Here is a 21,970-nt window from a genome sequence, read left to right on the forward strand (position 1 = left end):
GTGTGTGTGTGTGTGTGTGTGTGTGTGTGTGTGTGTGTGTGTGTGTGTGTGTGTGTGTGTGTGTGTGTGTGTGTGTGTGTGTGTGTGTGTGTGTGTGTGTGTGTGTGTGTGTGTGTGTGTGTGTGTGTGTGTGTGTGTGTGTGTGTGTGTGTGTGTGTGTGTGTGTGTGTGTGTGTGTGTGTGTGTGTGTGTGTGTGTGTGTGTGTGTGTGTGTGTGTGTGTGTGTGTGTGTGTGTGTGTGTGTGTGTGTGTGTGTGTGTGTGTGTGTGTGTGTGTGCGTGCGTGCGTGCGTGCGTGCGTGCGTGCGTGCGTGCGTGCGTGCGTGTGAGCGAGCGGATGCTTTAGTTAGCGGTTGTAACTGATCGTAGGTTGTTGACATCTCTCACCATCTCGGTCTTTCTCTGTGAGACTGCAGTTGGAGACAAAACAAATACTTTATTACCCACATGTCATGTAGAACTGGCACCAAGGACACACTGGCCTACTTACAACACTGTGAATGTGTGACAAGCAAAACAATCTGTAGCTGTGTAGAACCTAATAATTTTTTTACACCAGAGAGAGATGCAAGCGGAGCTCCATTGAAGGCTATAGTGACGAGACCAAAAGTCAAACTGTCAGTGAGAACAAGTGGGTAGAAGTTCCAGCACACAGCAAACATGACACATCTGAGCTAGAGCCACGTGGCGTCAATAAACATATGGCACCTGTTGGCCGTGATCTTAAGCTACCGTGCTGTCCTACTCACCTGGTGTGGGTGGGTAGGGTGGGCAGGATGCCCATGGCCAGGCCTGTGTCCGTTGGCATGCATGTGAGCATTTCCAGGGTGGCAGTGTGGGTTGGCATGCATAGCGGCAGGATGGTGGTGCCTGTTAGGGCGCTGGGCATGGGGGCGCTGTGCCAGGGGTACATTGACAGGGGGCCTGGGGGGGCGAGGGCCCCGGGTCGGGGATGTGTGATGAGTGCGTTCCTTGGGGAGGGCCTGAAACTGGGTGAGGGCGATGGCAGGGGGGGGGGTTGGTGCTCGCTGGGCCCTGGGGACAGTATTGCGAGCCTGTGGTCCGGGGTGGAGCAGCGCAGCCTGGGTCTGCTGGTTGCGGTTCTGGAACGTTTGGGCACTGTGAGTGTGCATCTGAAGGGCAGCCTGGGTGAGGGCATCAGGATGAGGCTGGGTAGAAGGGTATGGCAATGGAGCCGGGGCTCCTTGGCGTGGGTGACTGGCGCTCTGTATGCAAGGTTGTGACTGTGGAGCTCTGTGTTGCTGTGGGAGGTGATTAGGATCAGCCAGAGCTCTAGTATCAGAGCCCCATTGCACAGTTGGTCCTGGTGGCACAGCAGCATGCCCTCCAGAGAGCTGCTGGCTACTGAATGGCAGAGCCTTGGGGCTGTTGCTTTGTGTAGCCGCCTGCCTGGGGGCGGTCTGGCTGGGAGACGGACCTCTGATGTCTTGCCGACTGCTTTCCCTCCGTGTGCGGGGGCTCCGTGTGTGCTGTGTAGCCTCGGGCTGTGTCACACTGCGAGCGCCTTGGCCATGGAGGCTGATTCCAAGAGTGGAGGGATAGGTCTGGGTCTGTCCGCCCACATGTGGTGCAGCTTGTCTGGATGCAGCTCTACTCCTTGGAGTGGTCTGGCTCTGAGCTACAGGCCTCTGATGACCGCCAGGCTGCTGCATGGTGTAGTTTGTACTGTAGTCAGAGGTGGAGTCGGGTAACCTCTGCCCTCTCTGACCCTCGTCATTGGGGTACGCCGGTGTTCCTCTTAGGCGATCCCATGGCATCTGGCGGCGTTGTGTGTTGGCACTCGCAGTTGGCACAGAGTTGGCACCGGATGGGTTTGCATGCCCAGATCTCGTATTACGTATTTGGTCTCGCTCGTATGTCTGCGTACGGACATTTTGCTGGCCAGAGTTATGGTGGTTGACGTGTGTGTATCCGGTAGGGATAAGTCCAGCATGACTGTGCAGAGTGTCTATGTGGCCATTCTGTTGGAAGTCATCAGGATTCGGCCGCCCAGTTGGCATCAGGTTTTGTTGGCTACCGTTTTGTAATGCGCTATGATTGGCTGTGTTGGTAAGAGGCAATGTGGTGCTGACTTGTTGGGCGCCATTAGGTGGAAATGACTGCTGCGTGGGCTGGCTATTGGTTGGGTATGAATTGAGATTGACGTGAACGGTGGGCAGTTGTGCATTGTTGTTTTGCTGGGCAGTTTGTGGCAGTGTATTTAGGCTGACGTGGACAGCTGGGTGCTGGCCAGTGCTAGCCTGTATGAGAATGTTTGGATTCTGCTGCTGTGTGTGTGGGAATGTGTCAACATTCTGAGGAACGGCGCGTGTGAACGCGGGGTTGTCTACGCCATTGTGTGGGAATGAATTGGTATTCTGCGTAGCGTTGTGTGGGAGCCCATTGGTGTGAGTATGGCCATTATGCTGCGGCGTGTTATAGTTATTCAGGCCATTCAGCTGCGGTGTGTGCGAGTTTCCATGGCCTTCACAGGGGATTGTGTCGAGGCGGTCAGGATGGCAGCGTGTGTCTGCGTTCAAGTCATGGAGTGGTGGATGGGGACCTTGGCCCAAATCTCTCGCATGATGCGTCTGTGGATCTGGTGGCTTAACAGGAGAGGAAACAGAGAAAGAGGAATAAATAAGGAAGTGGGTTCTTAACAGCACCAAAAGCTCTTGAGCGCCATCACATGGACAACATAAAACATAAGATCAATAGTGCAGCACACTGCCGAGTCTTACTATGAGCCTGGGATCTGGGTTGGTCTTCTGATCCCTCAGTCTCCGGTCTACTGTAATAACAGATATGACAGCACAGTAAATGCTACCGTAATAACAGATATAACAGCACAGTAAATGCTACCGTAATAACAGATATGACACTAAGCACAGTAAATGCTACCGTAATAACAGATATGACAGCACAGTAAATGCTACCGTAATAACAGATATAACAGCACAGTAAATGCTACCGTAATAACAGATATGACACTAAGCACAGTAAATGCTACCGTAATAACAAATATGACAGCACAGTAAATTATACTGTAATAACTGATATGACAGCACAGTAAATGCTACCGTAATAACAGATATAACAGCACAGTAAATGCTACTGTAATAACAGATATAACAGCACAGTAAATGCTACCGTAATAACGGATATGACAGCACAGTAAATGCTACCGTAATAACAGATATGACAGCACAGTAAATGCTACCGTAATAACGGATATGACAGCACAGTAAATGCTAGATTCGACAGCACAGTGAATGTCGCTCCTTTTAGCGGGACGTAACACTTGTGTAAATAAGACTCTCACATGCATTGATGGTTACACAATGAGAAAATCAAAGCCAAATCAGATTTGTGTGAAGGTAGCAAATGGCAAGCAGCCATCGGTGGAGAAACAAAGAGAGAGACACTCACACACACACATATACTGTATATACACACACACATATACACACTTACTGCTTCTCCAGCGTACCAGCAACACAATGGCCACGATGATTAGGATCAGTGCAACCACACAGGCAATCACGATCCCTGCCACAGCCCCCCCACTGAGACATACGCCTGACAGAAGACATGAAGAATTAATACTGATAATGAGTCTGGAGCCAAGACAGCTATCCTAAAAAAGGATGATGAAATAGTCCCAGAAAGAAAGAAAGAAAGAAAGAAAGAAAGAAAGAAAGAAAGAAAGAAAGAAAGAAAGAAAGAAAGAAAGAAAGAAAGAAAGAAAGAAAGAAAGAAAGAAAGAAAGAAAGAAAGAAAGAAAGAAAGAAAGAAAGAAAGAAAGAAAGAAAGAAAGAAAGAAAGAAAAAAAAAGGGAGTGAAGACAGTTGAAAGTCACTGAAGGAGAGATCTCTCTCTCTCTCTCTCTCTCTCTCTTTCTCTCGGGCACTGAGAGACGGAGGCCAAAACGAATGGCCATCATCACCGTCAGGACCATGCAGTGTCTGCAATAACTCACCTACAACAGCCAGGTCCGTCCCCTGCTCCGACGTGCCTCCCGTGATGGCGTTTCTGGCTACACAGACATACCGGCCGCTCTGATTGGCGGTGAAGGTCTGGACACTGAGCACCCCGCTGTCTGGCTGGCCAGACGCCACGGACTGTTGGTCATGTTGCCAGGAGAACAGGGCGGGGGGGAGGGAGTCCGACACGCAGGTGAGCCGCACTGTCTGGCCCACCACAGCGTCCCCTCCCCCCACACACTCAGCCGGGGTGGACTTGGTCAGCACGGGGGTGTCAGGGCCATCTGGTCGGGGACACAGTGAGAAGGTATCAGTAATATTAGTATGGCGGAATAATTTCAACCATTTCATTTCAACCAACAACAACCCGAGACGACCTACGCCAGAATGCAGGATTATAGGTAAAACCTTTCATACCCTGAAGATACTTTGCATCGTGGCTAACAAGTGTGCGAATGCCCTCTTTTCATATAACTTTTTCGTTGTCAGCACCTTTTCAATTCTGGTATGCGCTCTACTAACTCAAATTGCATAACACCTCTCAGCGCTGCGGGTTAGCTAGGGGGAGAAAAAAGTATCTAGTCTCAAGGTAATGACATGCTGCCTCAATCTATATGGTGCACAGCATTGGTGTTACACAATGATGAGAAAGCAGTTTAGCTATTAGCATTTGTGGTGGCTACAGTGATTTAAAGTCCAACTGAAATGAGATTTAGATTATTCTAAAATGAGATTTAGATTATGAGATTTAGATTATACCAAAATGAGATTTAGATTATAGTACCATGTTATTTAGGACATGGATTCAGGACCAACATGTGCATTTTCAATATTTCTATTTATTAAACTCAAGAGCCCCTTTGGAAAGGGAATATTAATTTCAACAAGGAATAACAGGGAGGGCGGCTGGGTGGCGCAGCGGACATTGCACTCGTCACCAACGCAAGAGACACCGGGTTCGACTCCGGCTGTCTGCGTTGCCTCCGGCTTGGGCCAGTCGTCATACTAACTCAATTGGCAGAGTTAGCGGGTGGAAGTCGATGGGTGGTAATCTGGACGTTGTGGACAGCGACTCCTACAGGTCGGTTGGGGACGCCTGCACAGCAGAGGCAGGAAATGGCGGGGGGTAATGTGAGCCTCCCACACGTTACACCTCGCCAATGAGAGTCCGCGCTGGCAGGTGAAAAGATGTGACAGGCTGCCTCCTCATGTATCGGAGGGGACACGTGATGCAAGGCTTCTATCCTCCCTACAACCGGCCAGTGGGGGGCATATGCGAGCAACGTTCAAGACAGGGGAGGGGAGAATTGGCACAACGGGTAATTGGGATGGGAGAAAAATAGGAGAAAAAGTGGATACAAAAAAAACAAGGAATAACAGGGATTTGATTTGCCACTCACTTTCAGTTCATTAGTTAAATTGGCTCAATTCAAATGCTGCCACATCCAAACCTGCAGTACCCCAGGAGAGACAGACAGGGGCACACTTTCTTTATAGATGAAGAACAGAGTATTAAACTTGGGAGTTCTGCGAATATCCATTCCAACATTAAAGTTGTCGATCGTCTAGAGTGGTAAGAACATTTGATTGTCCATGCTGACTCACAGTAGACAGTGAGGCTCCCGGTGGCTGTGCGGGCACTGACGGCGTTGCTGACAGTGCAGGTGTAGTCCCCAGCGTCTGCACGCCTGGCCGGCTTGATGACCAGCGAGCCCGCCGAGATGGAGATCCTGGAGTCAGGGTTGAGGGCAGAGCCTCCTTTGCCCCACTGGACACTGGTCTCTGTCCCGGCTGTCCACGTGCAGTTTAGAGACATGCTCTTCCCTTCCAACGCCACAGAGGGGACGGACAGACTCACCCCCGCCACTCCATCTACAGGGGGAAGGTACAGAAAGTAAAGGCCTCACTGCAGGGTGTGAAATAACAATAGGGATGTCCCCATACCACTCTCTCAGACCAAGCACAAGTACTTACATTTGGGTACTTGACGATACAGAGTACTACAGAGTATACTGTAACCAATTCAATGTACAACATGACTCTGTTGCTGACATTTTTACATAATATGAATAGAATACCATTTCACAGTATCGGACCGGATACTGCAATTGGTATTGGGTCATCCCTAGAAATAACTCAAGAAGGGATTTCTGAATGCATCATCAGACATGTAGACATTAGGGCTGACCCCGTCTAGTCGAATAGTCGACTAATCGATCGAAAGGAGCTGTAGTCGACTGCCAATCTCTCAGTCGAATGCAATTTTTTTTTTAACGATAGTCGAATAGCAGTTATATGTTTTTTGTATCATGCCATTTGGGCTGTGGGGGGTGCTTAATGTCTTATTGGCCTGTGGGGGTGCTTAATGTCTGATTTAAGTTAAATCAGACAATAAGTACCCCCCACAGCCCAAATGGAATGATCCAAAAAAAGTCAACTATCTGCAAATTTTGGCCAATCAAAGTCGACTATACAAATCCTTAGTCTGGAACAGGCTTAGTAGACATTATCTTTCATCCCAGTAGCAGTGAAGAGAAGAAGCCGCACTTCAAAAAGTTGCATTTTGAAGTGGATTTTGCGTTTTATGCAGAGACAACTTTCGAGTAATCGAAGCAATTGAGGTTTGAGCGGCGGAACAGGCTGCGGATACGGGCGCAGATGGTGAACAGAGGGGCAGACGGGACCAGTAGTGGTAGCGAGAGTGTCTGGCCGGCGGCCTAGCCAGCTCATCTGAGTGGGAGAGGGGGCTCGTGTTGATGGAAGAGGCTGCGGATACCAAATCAGCAGCAACAGAACAGCAGCAACAAACTAAAACGATCAAGTCGCTCTAATCACTTCTCTCTTTTCATGCTCCATTTTCCATCCCGCCTCTTGCCAACACCTGTGACACTCCCGGAGGTAGACTTTGAGGCACAGGGCAAGGGCGTAACTTTGTTGTCAGTGGTGGAGGGGACACATTTGGGCGTGGTCAGTGGCGGAGGGGTGCTACGTATAGTTGTATGGTCGCGGGGGTGGGGGGAGTCCCCCCTTTTCGTAGATTTAAAAAAAATAATCAGTTGTGCAAGTCAATTTTGGTGAGTTGTTTCTATATACAATTCACGTATGACAAGTCATAATGCCGCGCGAGTCTCGGAACGTGCGTACTGCGTAATGTGTGTGAGAGAGAGAGAGATATCGCGCTATTTATTATCTACAATGTATAAAACAACAGCCTAGAGGCTTTTAAATACAGACAGACAGCAAGCAATGCTGTTGCATTTCATGGCAATCTCAGTCACACAGACCATCGTTCACAGTTTCACACCAAACTTTGAGGGGAGGGGTGCTATGTAGCCTATTTGAGCACACCTGAAGACTGGGCTGTTGTTATGCAAAGACAGCTGTGGTCGGTAGTACTTAGGCCCCGTTTAGACGAGCGTTTTGTGAACAGAAACCGCAAAAGTCATCTTGCGGTTTCACTTTTAATTTTACGTTTAGACGAGCGTTTTGGGATGGAATTCTGCGTGCAGACGACTCTGTAACGACTCGGGACGACGGAGCCCCACTGTCACACGATTGGCGCATATGTCACATGACGTGCTGTGAAGACCCGCCCTACTCTGCCTCTGATTCGCAGACTGTGGATGGGGAATGTGATTGCACCAAAGCAGAGTCACTCACAGACAGAGGGTCCAGTCACGCCGCGGGACAGATTCTTGTGTATTTAACCGTTTCACTGCCACACGACAGCCGGTTGTGTGATAGTAAGGGTTAACCTTCTGTCGTGTGGCAGTGAAAGGGTTAAAAGTACTGCCAATGTAGCCTTCAGGTGATCTCCGTTGATATAAGTCAGACATACTTGCTTTGTTTACGTCTCGGCTACTGGCGCATACCTGCTACCTGTGACGTAAGCAGTACGCGCAACCAGAGCCGTGACAACCCTTTCGTCATCGTTTTAACAGATTTATACGTTTTGATAGTTTAGACGAGATCGCAAAGCTTTTGCGTTTCTAGGAATTCCACCCTGGAAGGTAGTCTCACTTTTTTGCGGTTTCACCCCGTAAAAACGCCGTTTCCGTATAAACGAAAGGCACATCAGCAAAAATATTTTTGCGGATTCACCTGCTAGCGTTTCCGTCTAAACGGGGCCTCAGCCGGGTGCTCACCTGGCTACTTGACTTTGCATGACAATGGCTCAGAGATGGACAAGCAGCCGTTTTCCGTGTGGTCCTATCACATCGCATCACCGTTTATTATCGTGCAGGGGACAATAACTGCATTCTGAAAACATGCAGGGGACATGTCCCATGGGTCTCCCCCCATAATTACGCCCCTGGCACAGGGTCTAGACCAGGGGTGCCTAACCTTTTTTGAACCAAGATCTACTTTTTAATTTACCACCTAGCCGAGAGCTACCAGCCAAAATTGTATAATTGTAAGCCGTCATTTGAGGCTTTATAAAAGCAGCATAATGAACACAAATCTGTCAGTGCCGAGTCCGACCTCATCTTAAATAACAAACACCATTGCTTGTTGTAGTTAACAAGGAGAGGCAGAGTTGATTTAGCAAAACAAAAAACAAAAAACAAAAAAAAATTAATAATCAAATTTTATTAATCAAGATCTACTTGAAATCAGCCCGCGATCTACCTGTCGATCGCGATCGACTGGTTGGGCACCACTGGTCTAGACTCTAGAGGAAGGTTAGCCTTTCAGGTTTTGATTTCGGAGCCTCCCAGGTGGCTTGAACCAATGTTGCTCTGGTGACCCAATATTGCTCTCAGGATTGTTTGTTTGTTCAAATTATGAAATATATATACCACATCTTATTTTTTTCATATTGACTTTTCTGAGGTTCATATTTCCCTCTTTAATTTCACCAAGCCTCCTATGGGTCACTTTAATTTCATTACACCCCCCCCTAACTTCCCTCCCTGTGTCATTCCTCTTTCTCTCCCCTGTTCCACCTTCATATTTCCACTCCCCCAAATCTCCCATCCGCACAGACTCACCTCCCTCCCTCCCTCCCTCCCTCCCTCCCTCCCTCCCTCCCTCCCTCCCTCCCTCCTCCTCCACCACCACTCACTTACCGAACACCCTCAGCCATATTGATCGAGAGTTGCTGACGAGGCCAGTGCCCGAGGGTACCACCTCGGCAGTGTAGTTTCCGGCATCTCGGAGCTGGGCGCCGCCGATTCGGATCTGCGTGGCTGTGATGGTGACCCTTCCCTGGTACTGGGGTACATCGTTCACCACTGAGTTTCCTGCCGCCCACAGGCCCAAGGCCCCCCCACCCGGGAAATCCCACGTGATGGACAGGACGTCGGGCACGGTCAGCACCGTGAAGACGATCTCTGTGCCAGTCTGAACCAGTACCGGGTCGGTCTGAAACTGGATCTGAACCGGAGACTGGGCCAGAACAACAGCATGTAGGACTACAGGGGTTTCAAAGGGGTGACAGAAACTGTTATTGAGGTTACAGAGAGGACACAGGATTTTAAAAAGCTATAATAATATTTTTTTTTTAAATATGGTAATATTTACCACCGTGGTGGGTTTTGTGTGGGAATGGGGATTGAAGATTCTTCTAAGAGAGCACGAATACCTTTAGCAAACATAAGACTATTTAAAACCAATGCGAGTAAAAGGAAGGATTAGAACTCATTCAGAAGAGATTATGTAAATTACATGAATGAGTCCTAATCCTGCCTTTTCCTTGCATTAAAAAGGAATGGAATCAAAATATTTGCATGATATTTTTAGAGGTTCACATTTTCAGTTTGGCTGTCAAGAGTCATCTCCCAGTGTTTAATGCCCCAATCTGCAATTCTATTTTAGAACAGATGATTTTGGAGTTAGTTCTACATTCACATAGGCCTAGGCCTAGATAATTTTGACCTGTAGATAGAAGATTTACCTGCAATTTCTTCATCCATCCCGTCTCAACATACAGGTAAATGTACTTTTACAAGCATAATAAATGCAAATGACCACACTACAGCTCCAAAATACTTCTAATAGAATAGAATAGAAATACTTTATTCAAATATAGTCTGGTTGGCTGGGTTTCTCCTTCCCAGGTGAACTGTACTGTTATGTCTGTCAGGCCTCTCCTTTTTGGGTGAGCTGACCTGATGTCCAAGGGGTCTCTCCTTCCCGTGTGAACTGACATGCTGGATCTATCGGAGCTCTCCTGTACCTGTCAAGCGGACACTGACTAGATGCTAGATCCCACCCCAGCCACTCCCAGTAGTTAAATACGTAGATGAAGCTTGTGTGTGTGAATGTGTGTGTGCATGTGTGTATGGGGGGGGGGGGGGGTGTAGGGGGCATGGGGGGGGGGGGGGGGGTTACTGCGAGGGCTCAGTTTGTTTATTGTAATTTCATTTACTTAATTAGTGTATCTGTATTACGTACCCAAGATGTGAGTTACATTTATTCAAAGTCATGCCACTTTCAAAAACACTCTCAAAAAACACCTAAGGGAGACTGCAACTCGAAACTGGCCCCTGTAAATGTCCGAACACAACCCCCTCCAATGTACAGTAAATTACCAAGTATGGTCTTGTCAATAATCCAATGTACAGTGTTTGTTTGTACAGGTGTACAGTGTCCCCCACCCACCCCTCCTACCCAACCCCCCCCCCCCCCACTCCTACCCAACCCCCCCCCCCCCCCCCCCCACCCCACCCATCCACCTCCAATGTACAGTCCCCCCCCACCCCCACCTACCCAATCCAATGTACAGTTTCTACGTCTAATGTATATACTCTTTTCTTTCTGGACTCTTTTTGTATCACAAACAGTACTGTAATTGCAAATCTGGTATGTCATAAATGTATAGATGTAGCAGTACTGTCTATCGGTATGTCGTGTATGTCACATATGTTACGATGAATTGAAAATGGGGGACCCTGATGTAAACAAGACGAAAGTCTTTCTCTGGTCTGCATCCCCTTAACAATTGTATGTATTGAGCTGTACTGTACTGTACCCATTCTGCAATCTGTTAATAAAGTTTTCATTCATTCATTCATTCATTCATGCCTGTTCATTAAAATGTTTATTTAATTTATTTTCTTTTTGCATTCTTGTAATAAACCTTGGGCCTCTATACAGAACACGTCGTGCCTGTTTGTGTTGCTTTATATTTTTGTAATCTTTATTATTATATATTTTTTTTCTTTCTCATTCGTATTTCAATGTCAATCTTTTCATTTCAATGTCTTTGTCATTTGTTGTTTGTGTAAAAAGGGAAAAAACCAATAAAAATATCTTAAAAAACAAAAAAAAACTGTATTCATCCCGAGGGAAATTTGGCATTAATACCCAAATGTTTAGGTGTTACATACTATTAGTCCTTGTAAACAAGACTAATCAACATGAGAATGTCAGAGGTGTCAGACTGTGGCTGTACTGGGCAGCTCCCAGGTGTGAATGGTACTGTGTGAATGCGAAGCAGGGCGTAGCTGAAAAAGAGCATCCGTGCTCAGCGAACCTACCCTGGGTAAAATAAAAAAGGCATACATGAGAATGTGATGTCTTGATTGTTGTTTGCAGGAGTTCCCTTTTGTTTCAGTTGGGGGTTACAGATTACAGCTTTGATAGACAGGGAAACCCGGGGTTTATACCACCAGGGCAAATTTCCAATACACTTTACAGGCGTATAAAGCCACCATGCAGCAAAGTCTCAGCCAGTGAATTATAGATAATCAAATCAATATGGTCCTGATCAGTCTTGCTGGACCGCCTTCACAAGGTTTCACAGCAACGCCACAGAGTGCAAAATGACAGTCGTGAGATGAAGGCCGAGAACTTGAACGGAACTTGAACACTGCGTACTGCTGGTACACAAAGATATCTGCCACCGACGTTTGATAATGTTGTCATGGAAATTAGCCTCGCTTCATGAGTGAGACGTAGGGATGGGAATTGATAAGATTTTATCGATACGATTCCATTATCGATTCCTGATACATTTATAATTTAAATAAATAAATTGGAAATGCAACAGAACTAAGCTGGTTAGAATAACAACATGCAACTTGACATTTCTGATTGTGATTTATCATTTATTGTTGAGCCCCCATGTCAGAAAAATACAAAAACTGTAAAGAATAAATTAACTATACACTTAAATAAAATAATGAATTTGAGAACTAATTTAATCTATTGAACTGTAGTTGCATTCAACAGGTCGTTATTGCAAAAGAGAATTTGTTAGCAATAACCTACCTGTATAAATAAAGGCCAGCTCAGTGTTCTCTCTCAGTCTCTCTCTGCAATGAGCATGGCTATTTAGCTAGCTAGCGGCTAACGTTATTTTACCATGTAAATGAATGACTAGGATTTTTAGGTTTTCATACGTTATCGTTTTTAAATGCGCAACTGTCGGAAAAACATGGCATCGATAAGAGGAATCGATAGTCACGGATAGGGATGGGAATCGAAAACCGGTTCCCGTTGGGAGCCGGTTCCTAATTGTCCGATTCCTGGAATCGCATGCCTCCGTAACTATCTGTAACAATAGGATTGTTCTACCCACATGACATGGCCAGCAGACCCTGGGCCAAGGTAGGGACAGACCTTTTCTCGTTCCACAACAAAGACTACCTGATCACTGTAGACTACTTCTCTAACTTTTGGGAGGTTGACTATCTGTCTGACACTAAGAGCAACTCAGTAATCAGAAAACTCAAGGCCCACTTTGCCAGGCAAGGGATACCGGATGTCGTTATTTCTGATAACGGGCCACAGTATGCATCACAAGAGTTTTGACACTTCAGTCAGAAGTCGGGTTTTGAACACAGGACATCTTCGCCGGGATACCCAAAGAGTAACGGGAAGACGGAGTCAGCGGTAAAGACAGCCAAGGGCCTGATGCTGAAGGCTGCAGCGGCGAGAGAGGATCCGTACATGGCTATGTTGGACCATCGTAACACACCGAGCCAGGGCCTCAACACAAGTCCAGCACAGAGACTCCTAAGCAGGAGGACCAGAACCCTGCTTCCTACAAAAGACACTCTGCTGAAGCCAGAGGTAACGGACAATGACCAGGGACTGAAACACAACAGACAGAGACAGGAAAAATACTACAATCGCACAGCAAAGGACATGGACACTCAGAAAAGAGGAGACAGTGTGAGAGTACAGCCTGGTAACACACACAAGACTTGGAGAGTGGCAAAGGTGATCCAACCAGTGAGCCACAGATCATATGAGGTGGAGTTAGAGTCGGGAGGTGTTCTGAGAAGAAATCGTCGCCACCTCAGACGCAATCACACCACTACAATCACACCTGCATCAACAGTGACTGAGAAGGCTGGCCCGCCAGTCAACCCGGTAGGGACCCAAGGTGCGGTCACTACCAGGTCTGTTCGACAAGTTGTCAGACCTCATTACCTGAAGGACTATGCTCAGTGATTAGAGAATGGACTGGGGAGAGAGAGAAAAAAAAGAAGAAAAAAAAAAGAAGAGTGAAATGGGTTATGTGTGCACATGTTTTGATCTGTTGATTGTTTGAGGTGTACAAAGGTAATGAGTAATTTACACAATGGTGAGAAGGTGAGTGTTGTTGTTTGGATCCGTTGTAAGTAAGCAGAACACAAGTTAAGTAGTTGTAAGTTAAATATCTATATATATCTGTACTTGGAAAAAGAAAAAGAAAGATGTAACAATAGGATTGTTCTATTTAAGTGCTGTTGCACGTAGGACTCTTTTAGAGGTGACACCGAGGGTTCACTTGTGGTGGAACCAAGCTTATGTATAACGATAATAACTGTGAATAAAGTACAAGTAAGCAAGACTGCTTTAACCCTTCATTGTGTACAGTCGGGATACAGACAGAACATAATGAAACACTATCGATTCCTCTTATCGCTGCCATGTTTTTCCGACCTTTGCACATTTAAAAACAATAACGGGTGTGCGGCTCAAGGATCGGACTCAACGCCCACGAGAAGTGGCACCAGCGGCAGCGTCGCTAACCCCCCCCCCTCACCCCATCCCTGGAGCAAGCGTCATCATCGAACACGATGGACAGCTAAGAGTGTGTGCGCGCGCTGGTCTTCTGAAAGACCAGAGACGGAGAAGTCAGAGGAATAACGAACTGTTGAATGCAACTACAGTTCAATAGATTAAATTAGTTTAAGATATTGAACTGTAGTTACATTCAACAGGTCGTTATTCAATAGATTAAATTAGTTTAAGAATAATAAATAAGAGAATCTCACATTTATTTTTTTTACAGTTTTTGTATTTTTCTGACGCGAGGGCTCAACAATAAGTGACAATCAGAAATGTCAAGTTGCATGTTGTTATTCCCAACCAGCTTAGTTCTGTTGCATTTCCAATTTATTTATTTAAATTATAAATTTATCAGGGATCAATAAGGGAATCGATAAAGAATCGGATCGATAAGCAGAATCGATAATAGAATCGTATCAATTCCCATCCCTAGTGCTTTGAGAAGCTAGTAAAGGGCTACATCTGCTCCTCCCTCCCCATCAACATGGACCCCCTGCAATTTGCATACCGCCCCAACAGGTCCACGGAGGACGCCATAGCCCATGTGCTGCACACAGCAGCATCACACCTGGACAAGAGGCAGGGGAACTATGTGAGAATGCTATTCATCGACTACAGCTCGGCATTCAATACCATAGTCCCCTCCATACTCATAGCCAAGCTCAGGGACCTGGGCTTGAACTATGACCTCTGCCAGTGGGTCTTGGACTTCCTGACTGGCAGACCCCAGGTGGTGAGAGCAGGCAACTGCACCTCCTCATCCATCACCCTCAACATAGGGGCCCCCCAGGGCTGTGTTCTGAGTCCCCTCCTCTACTCCCTGTACACACACGACTGTGTGGCTCAGCGGAGTAGCAATACAATCATCAAATTTGCTGACGACACAGTGGTGGTGGGCCTGATCTCTGCCAACGACGAGAGGGCCTACCTGGAAGAGGTCAAGGTCCTGGCGGGATGGTGCCAGGAAAACAGCCTCTCCCTGAACGTCAGCAAAACAAAGGAGATGATTGTGGACTTCAGGAGGTCGGGGGTCAAGGACTACAGCCCCCTCAGCATCGACGGGGCACCGGTTGAGAGAGTCAACAGCTTTAAGTACCTCGGAGCCTACATATCCGAGGACTTGACATGGACCACACACATTGACAGTGTTGTGAAGAAGGCACGACAACGCCTCTACTTCCTCAGGCGCCTAAGGAAGTTCCAAGTCAGTCAGAAGATCCTTAAGAACTTCTACTCATGTACAATAGAGAGCATCTTGACCGGCAACATCACCTCCTGGTTTGGGAATAGCACTGCACAAGACCGAAGCAGACTACAAAGAGTGACACGTTCAGCCGAACGCACAATTGGAGGGGGGCTCCCCACCCTCCAGAACATTTACAACAAGCGTTGCAAGGGCAAGGCTAAGAGAATCATTAAAGACTCCAGTCACCCGAACAACTGCCTCTTTGAACTGCTGCGGTCAGGCAAGCGATACCGGAGTCTCAAGGCGAGCACAGAAAGACTCAGAAGAAGCTTCTATCCCCAGGCCATCAGGCTGCTAAACGAACAATGAACACTACACAACAACAACCACCAAACGCACATAGCACACACATCCACACGCACACACTCACTTTAAACAAACACACTGTAGCACCCACTCCACACACTTTATAGCACACACCCACTTTAAACAAACACACTGTAGCACCCACTCCCCACACTTTATATTTATTGATGAAGGATTGCACTACAACTCGTACACCTTACTGTAAATTGTACCTAAATTGTACCTCATCCCATTTCTGCTTTGCACTATATAGTACTGTACATTAGTACACTGCATAGTTGTTACGAAGGATCAGATTAAACCGAATATATATATTTATTTATTGATATATATTGCATAGTATTTGTATATCGTTTGATATCCCCTGTATATTCCTTGTACATATACAGGGAATATCCCTTTAGCCCAGACCATAATAGTTCATTCTCCTATTGGACAGCGGTCCACCGGCGCCAGGGACCGGCCTCCGGAGCCAGGTTCAAAGTCACCGTCAAGATGTGTCTGGACATGCCCGGCCTTGCCCAGGGATACGCGACAGAAGTGAGAGTGGAACTAGTTTGTTCACTGTGCGTATAAATACGGCGCAGGTGAATGTAGAAGCCCCTTACCTCCGTACCCTTCGTCCTTAGCATGTTACCGATAAGTTGAAGCCTCACCCACGATACAACGTGCGGTGAAGTATGGCCTGTTTGGCCTCAGAATAGAGCATCGAGACCGCGTGCAAATTAATAACTGAATTGTCAGAGTTTGGCGCTATACCGTCGAGTGCGACATATTTCTATTAAGTCTTTAATAGTCTATTTGTGTATAGTGTATCGTGCGGTTAGAATTCTACAGTGACCAGCATCTCCAACGCTTTCTCGTATTAGATAGAGTTCTTATCCAGGCTGGGCCGACCGCATGGCGCTTTCACCCGAGGAGACCTAGACGAGAGCCGTATGGATATGTACACTGGATTAATCTACCCGACGACTACATAGCCCTTTGCGGCTGGAATATATTTGCTTTGGTCCTGTGATTTATGGAGCGGATAATCGCCGACGCCTGCACGTGTTGGATTTACCCCGAGAGGAGTCAAGTCGAGTCGGCGCCCAGAGAGCCTGAGGCCGACTAGCTTTCTTCCCTGTGGAGCTACAGTCTACAAGAGAACCAAGCTGTATTCGTCTGTGGATCAAGAGGCTACTGCACCGGCTTCTGTACCTGAAGTCTCCCTAGTCATCGTTGACCAGACGTCCTACTACCGACAGATCTTCTACCCCCCTTGCTGGCTTACAACCAGTGGGAACCCCTTCCAGTATCTCCCGCTATATTACCAGTGCACCATAGATATAATTCCCTAAGATTCAGGTTGTATAATTACCTCCTGCGTAACCAGAGAATGGACATTCGTTATTGATTTGCCTACGCATATTCCTTTGCCTTACAAGTGCATTCAAAGAATAATGTAAAGTATCCTATGTACCTTTTGCTCCATTAAATACTTGATTAATACCTTTGACTGGAACCGATTTCATTGTGGGAAGTGTTCATCATATTCATATATCGTGTACTGTATGGCCAGTAATTAAAGTACATAAAGCGGTAGTGGTTTAATGATACCATACTTATCAATACAGTCAGGGAATTGTACCCCTCAGTTACAATAGTATTGTATATTATATGGTAACTCAGAACATTGTACATATGTTTATACCGAACACTGTGACCTCATTTTCTTCTTCTAAATTACATGCTATACTATGTTATTTGATACTATCTTGTCTAGCACAGTCTCTGGAGCGTAACAGTAAGAAGCATTTTGTATGAAAGTATTCTGTACTTCTGTATGACAACTATTAAAGAAACTTGAAACTTGAAACTTGAAACTAGTCATGGAGGCATGCGATTCCAGGAATCGGACAATTAGGAACCGGTTCCAATCGATTCCGATTCTCGATTCCCATCCCTAAGTGAGACACACTCCTACGCAGAGCTGCCTCCATAGGCGGCAGGTGAGCTTAACATTAGGGAAGGCTATTATTAGAATGGACCTAGTGCGGAGCAAAATTTTACCTTTTTTTTTGGTTGCACGCAAATGATGCTGTCCAGGTTCTGATTTCATATACACACACACACACACACTACTAGGCTACTACAGCGAGCCCCACTCATTTCATATAGTGCAAATTAAGTGTTCAAATGAAGGCATCCAATAATATATTAACCATTGTCTTACCTTAATGCAGATAAATGCGACGTTTCGTCTTGGTGAGAAAGACCGTTCACAACTTGAATCACAAGTTGCAATGAAGGGAAAGTTTTTCGTAATTTAGATCTCATCATGCTTTGAAAACAATGTACATACAGTAGCTCTAAAAAGTTTCCACGATTTGATGAACTCGGACTCTCATCATGTCCTCTTAGAGCAAGCCCTTGTTTGCCAAGATAAAACAACATACAGCCTCAGGTGATCGGTAGTTATGCCCAGGGCCAGCCCGGTGCAGCGTCTAAATTACTTTGTTTATGTCTTGGAAAAATACCGTATATCCATTTTGCTTTTTGAAATTTGACTCAAAATAGTGCGCTGGTGTTCGCTACAAAGCGATCGGCGGGCTGAAATTCAGAACGCACTCGCAGATGTTTGCTTTACTCGGCCTGCGGGATCAGGATGATCATGTGAATGATGTGATTGGCTACATTATTTAACCTGAGCCTATGTGTGATTGGTTACTGCCTGTACCTGGAATGTTAAACGCTGCCACCGATTGACACCTTTGTCGTTGACACCTCGGCCAGCCGGCTGCAGCACAAGACATACACAATAGCCAGCAGCCTGTGCATATATTATATACATTTCAAGATTCCCATCATAACGATTTGGGTAAGGCATAGCCTCGCCTAGCCTATATATACCCGCCGCCTATGGCTGCCTCTACGCCTGGACATCTCACACACCGTGAAACGTCGTCCAAGTCTCTGCGTAGGAGCGTGTGTGCACGAGACTCTGAAGTAGGGCTGGGCGATATGACGATATTATATAAATATCGGGTACAGTTAATTAACGATACACTTTTTAAACGTATCGTGGATATCGTGATGTTTTGCCCAAGAGGATTGTGTGGCGTCAATCTGGTCCACACGTTGAAACTTTTGAACAGCGCCGCCCCACACACACACTACTGCATCAAAGTTACTACTTATGATAACAAAGGCATTCGTTTTGTGGCATTAACGTTATATAGTTACATGTTCAATAACATCAGCGTATTTACATAGCAACGTCCGAGGTCGACCTAGATATAGCAAGCATTAGTCGTTCATATCTCAGCCTGTGCTGACTCAGTTGTGCCCATTCTGCGGTCTGTTAATAAAGTTTTCAATCAGACAGATGTATGGAAAGGCTTTTATTATAACATCCGTTGCAGTAAAATCATTATGCCTCCAGTCGTTTAGTCTTCCTGCAGAGCTAAAAGCTAAACGTCGGCCGCGGGGAGCTATTGTTGTTGTCATTGAGCTCTCCAATGGCGGAAGTAAAAAAAATAATACGCGCTTGCCGATTGGTGCTAAGAACAGCAGGGCGGGTGCAAGCGGTGTGACGTAATTGGCAGACTCGACTGTCAATCAAAATGATTCTGTTTGCCGTCTGAATGAATGAAAACGTTATTAACAGATTGCAGCATGGGTACAATACAGTACAGCTCAATACAACAACAGTGGACTGGAGGATGCAGACCAGAGAAAGACTTTCGTCTTGTTTACATCAGGGTCCCCCATTTTCAATTCATCATATTTCATATCTAAATCATATAATATCTCATTGCTAAATATATGCAATATATAATCTAATAATCCAATAATCTAAATCTAATATATAATATAAAAATGCTAAATGCATGGGTATTTTATTTTGTCTTTAATGTTAGCTTGCAAACTCAAATACTGTCTTGGTAAGCCTCATAATGAATTGTTTGGGGGAAAAAAGAAAAACATTGTGATGCGTATCGTGTATCGCCGAAAGGTCAGAAAATATCGTGATATCATATTTAGGCCATATCGCCCAGCCCTACTCTGAAGGTCGTGAATGTTCAGCTTAACTGCCACCGGAACGTCCATTCAAATGACACCTTTGCCACAGTAACACATCAACCTTCTGAGTCTTGTACACCGAACCAACACTGATCTCCATGAAAAGCTCTCTAACAAAAACTCCACGGATGCCAAATGGCCATTTTAGAATGTAGATTTGAACAGGAACAAGCTTCTCTATCGATTGGATTTCTATGAGCAGTACTGCAGAGTGCTGCGGTTCAGGAGCTTCCTGTGGCGGAATGTAGTCACTAGTCATACAGGTTTAAGAAAGCAGTGCCTGAAATGTAATTGTTTCTGAAACATGCTTGGAATACTCTACTGCTATTCCAGAGTCCCTATTCCGAGTCTCAGAACAGGGAGAGCAGTCAAAGGAAATGTATTTTACCTGTCAGTAGGGCTGGGCGATATGGCCTAAAAATTAAATCTCTGTTTTTTTTTTTAAATCAAGGAAATCATTCAAATAACCTTTGTTTTTATTTGACACAAAAAAATTATCAAACCAAGATTGAATTTCTCTATTGGGATTGAAGTGCAAACCTAACTTTAACCACTCTTCACTTAAAAAAAAAATATATATATATATATATATATATAAAAAGGTTACTCTAGATCAAACAAAGATGAATGTCCCTATTGGGATTAATAGTGCAATAACTTGCTTTTTCACCAAACGCCACTTAAAAAAAAATAAAAGGTGCCTCCTGATCATCAAACAAGAATGAATTTCCCTATTGAGATTAATAAAGTGCAAATCTAACTTTCACCAAACAGCACATTTTGTAAAATAAAGGTGACCATTATTATTTTTATTTTAAATCGATTTAAATTTTTCAAAATCGCCCTAAATCATTCATTCGAAATTAATCGATAAAATCGAATTAATCGCCCAGCCCTACCTGTTAGTGACAGAAGAAGAAGGGGCAGATCTCGACGCATCTCTTCAGTCAGGGTAGCCTATGGAGAAATACCACAAACACATAGTACAAACACAACAAGACATACTAAAGAAAGCCACTACGTACATACATGCTGAAGATCAAGTTGGAGGCTCAGGTACACAACAACATAATACTGTACGTATACCACTTACTGACACATCCACATCCACCCACACATACAATCACCCTCCACCAACCTATACACACACTGTCCTACAAGGCAAAAAGCATCAATTTGCCAAATTTCATAGAGGACAAGATCTAAATTGGGACTGAATGAGACATGTCCTTTCAGAAGGTCTACACTACAGGAATGACCATGAATGATATCATCAGACTGCTTATCAACACTGCATGCTATTCAGGAACCTTCAGTTCACCACTTGAAAATGTGCTAATATTGTGAATACAAAACGCATACAAATGTTTTATTACATCTCCCCGAAAACACCAATAGAATGTATGAAAGTTACTTCACCACACTTACCAAAGTCGTTTGCCTTTCCTCTCATATTCATTGTTGACTTAAATCAACAGCTTCTGTTTTCTTTTGAAGCTCTTGCTACTTCCTGCTGCTCTGCTCGTACCTGTCAAAATTGACACACCTTCTCGCGTCACGACAGCCTTCATTTAGTCCGGTTGAATCGAGGCTTGGTGGCGTTATTTTTTTTCCGTAGCCGCATTTCTGGCAAGACGCTCTCTGATTGGCCGACGCCTGTTTCTACACTGGTTAAGCTTAGGCACTCTTTCGAAGTAGGTTAAGGTTAGAGTTTGTCTTAGAGCGTGACGGCAAGTTATTTCGACGGTTAAGCTTAGGCACTCTTTCGAAGTTGGTTAAGGTTAGAGTTTGTCTTAGAGCATGGCGATAGAACGCCAGGTAGTTTGCAGGCTGTTCGACGCGGAAATGGGCAAAGACACAGCTCGTCACGCGATTGGGCAAACATGTCAGTGGCCAATCAGAGAGCGTCAGTCAGTGGCCAATCAGAGAGCGTCTGCCAGAAATGCGGCTACGGAAAAAAATAACGCGGCTTGGTGAGTGTTTACCCCCGCGGTGGGTTCGTTTGGGCTGCCGCTGGTGTGATCACAGTGATCGAACTCAGGTCCGCACCAAACAACCGCACCCCTGGACTGGTCCACCTGTGTAAGGTGTGAATGCAAATCAGACCAAAGGCAGGGAAAGACCCGAAAGATCGCATTTAATGACGTTGAATGAATGAATGAATGAAAAACTTTATTTAACAGATTGCAGAATGGGTACAATACAGTACGGCTCAATACATACAATTGTTAAGGGGATGCAGACCTGAGAAAGACGTTTGTCTTGTTTCCATCAGGGTCCCCCATTTTCAATTCATATAGACATTTATGACATACACAACATACATGACATTTATGGCATAGGGACATATAGGTATTTAGTACTGA

At 45.5% G+C, this 21,970-nt stretch overlaps 1 protein-coding gene across 1 annotated transcript; it reads right to left on the bottom strand.

Moving 5' to 3' along the window:
- Positions 1-274: 274 nt before the first annotated feature.
- Positions 275-21,132, bottom strand: LOC311245841 (uncharacterized protein). The gene is made up of 9 exons (XM_084335846.1): positions 21,033-21,132; positions 20,504-20,561; positions 9,052-9,396; positions 5,588-5,854; positions 3,979-4,266; positions 3,474-3,578; positions 2,741-2,790; positions 749-2,605; positions 275-409 (listed from the first exon to the last, which is right to left on the bottom strand). Exons 2-9 carry the CDS (start codon positions 20,541-20,543, stop codon positions 383-385), a joined length of 2,979 nt encoding a protein of 992 aa, XP_084191972.1. The 5' UTR covers positions 20,544-20,561; positions 21,033-21,132; the 3' UTR covers positions 275-382.
- Positions 21,133-21,970: the final 838 nt, after the last annotated feature.

The sequence above is a fragment of the Notolepis coatsorum genome (assembly GCF_963971535.1).
Source record: "Notolepis coatsorum genome assembly, chromosome: 19".
Taxonomy (NCBI): Eukaryota; Metazoa; Chordata; class Actinopteri; order Aulopiformes; family Paralepididae; genus Notolepis; species Notolepis coatsorum.

Excerpts from the sequence above, each read along its gene's own strand:
- LOC311245841 (XM_084335846.1), bottom strand. The coding sequence starts at position 20,543 with ATGCGTCGAGATCTGCCCCTTCTTCTTCTGTCACTAACAG. Across the intron at positions 4,267-5,587 it reads CGGGAGCCTCACTGTCTACT|ATGGCCCTGACACCCCCGTG; the intron begins GTGAGTCAGCAT and ends GTCCCCGACCAG. Across the intron at positions 3,579-3,978 it reads GACGGACCTGGCTGTTGTAG|GCGTATGTCTCAGTGGGGGG; the intron begins GTGAGTTATTGC and ends GTCTTCTGTCAG.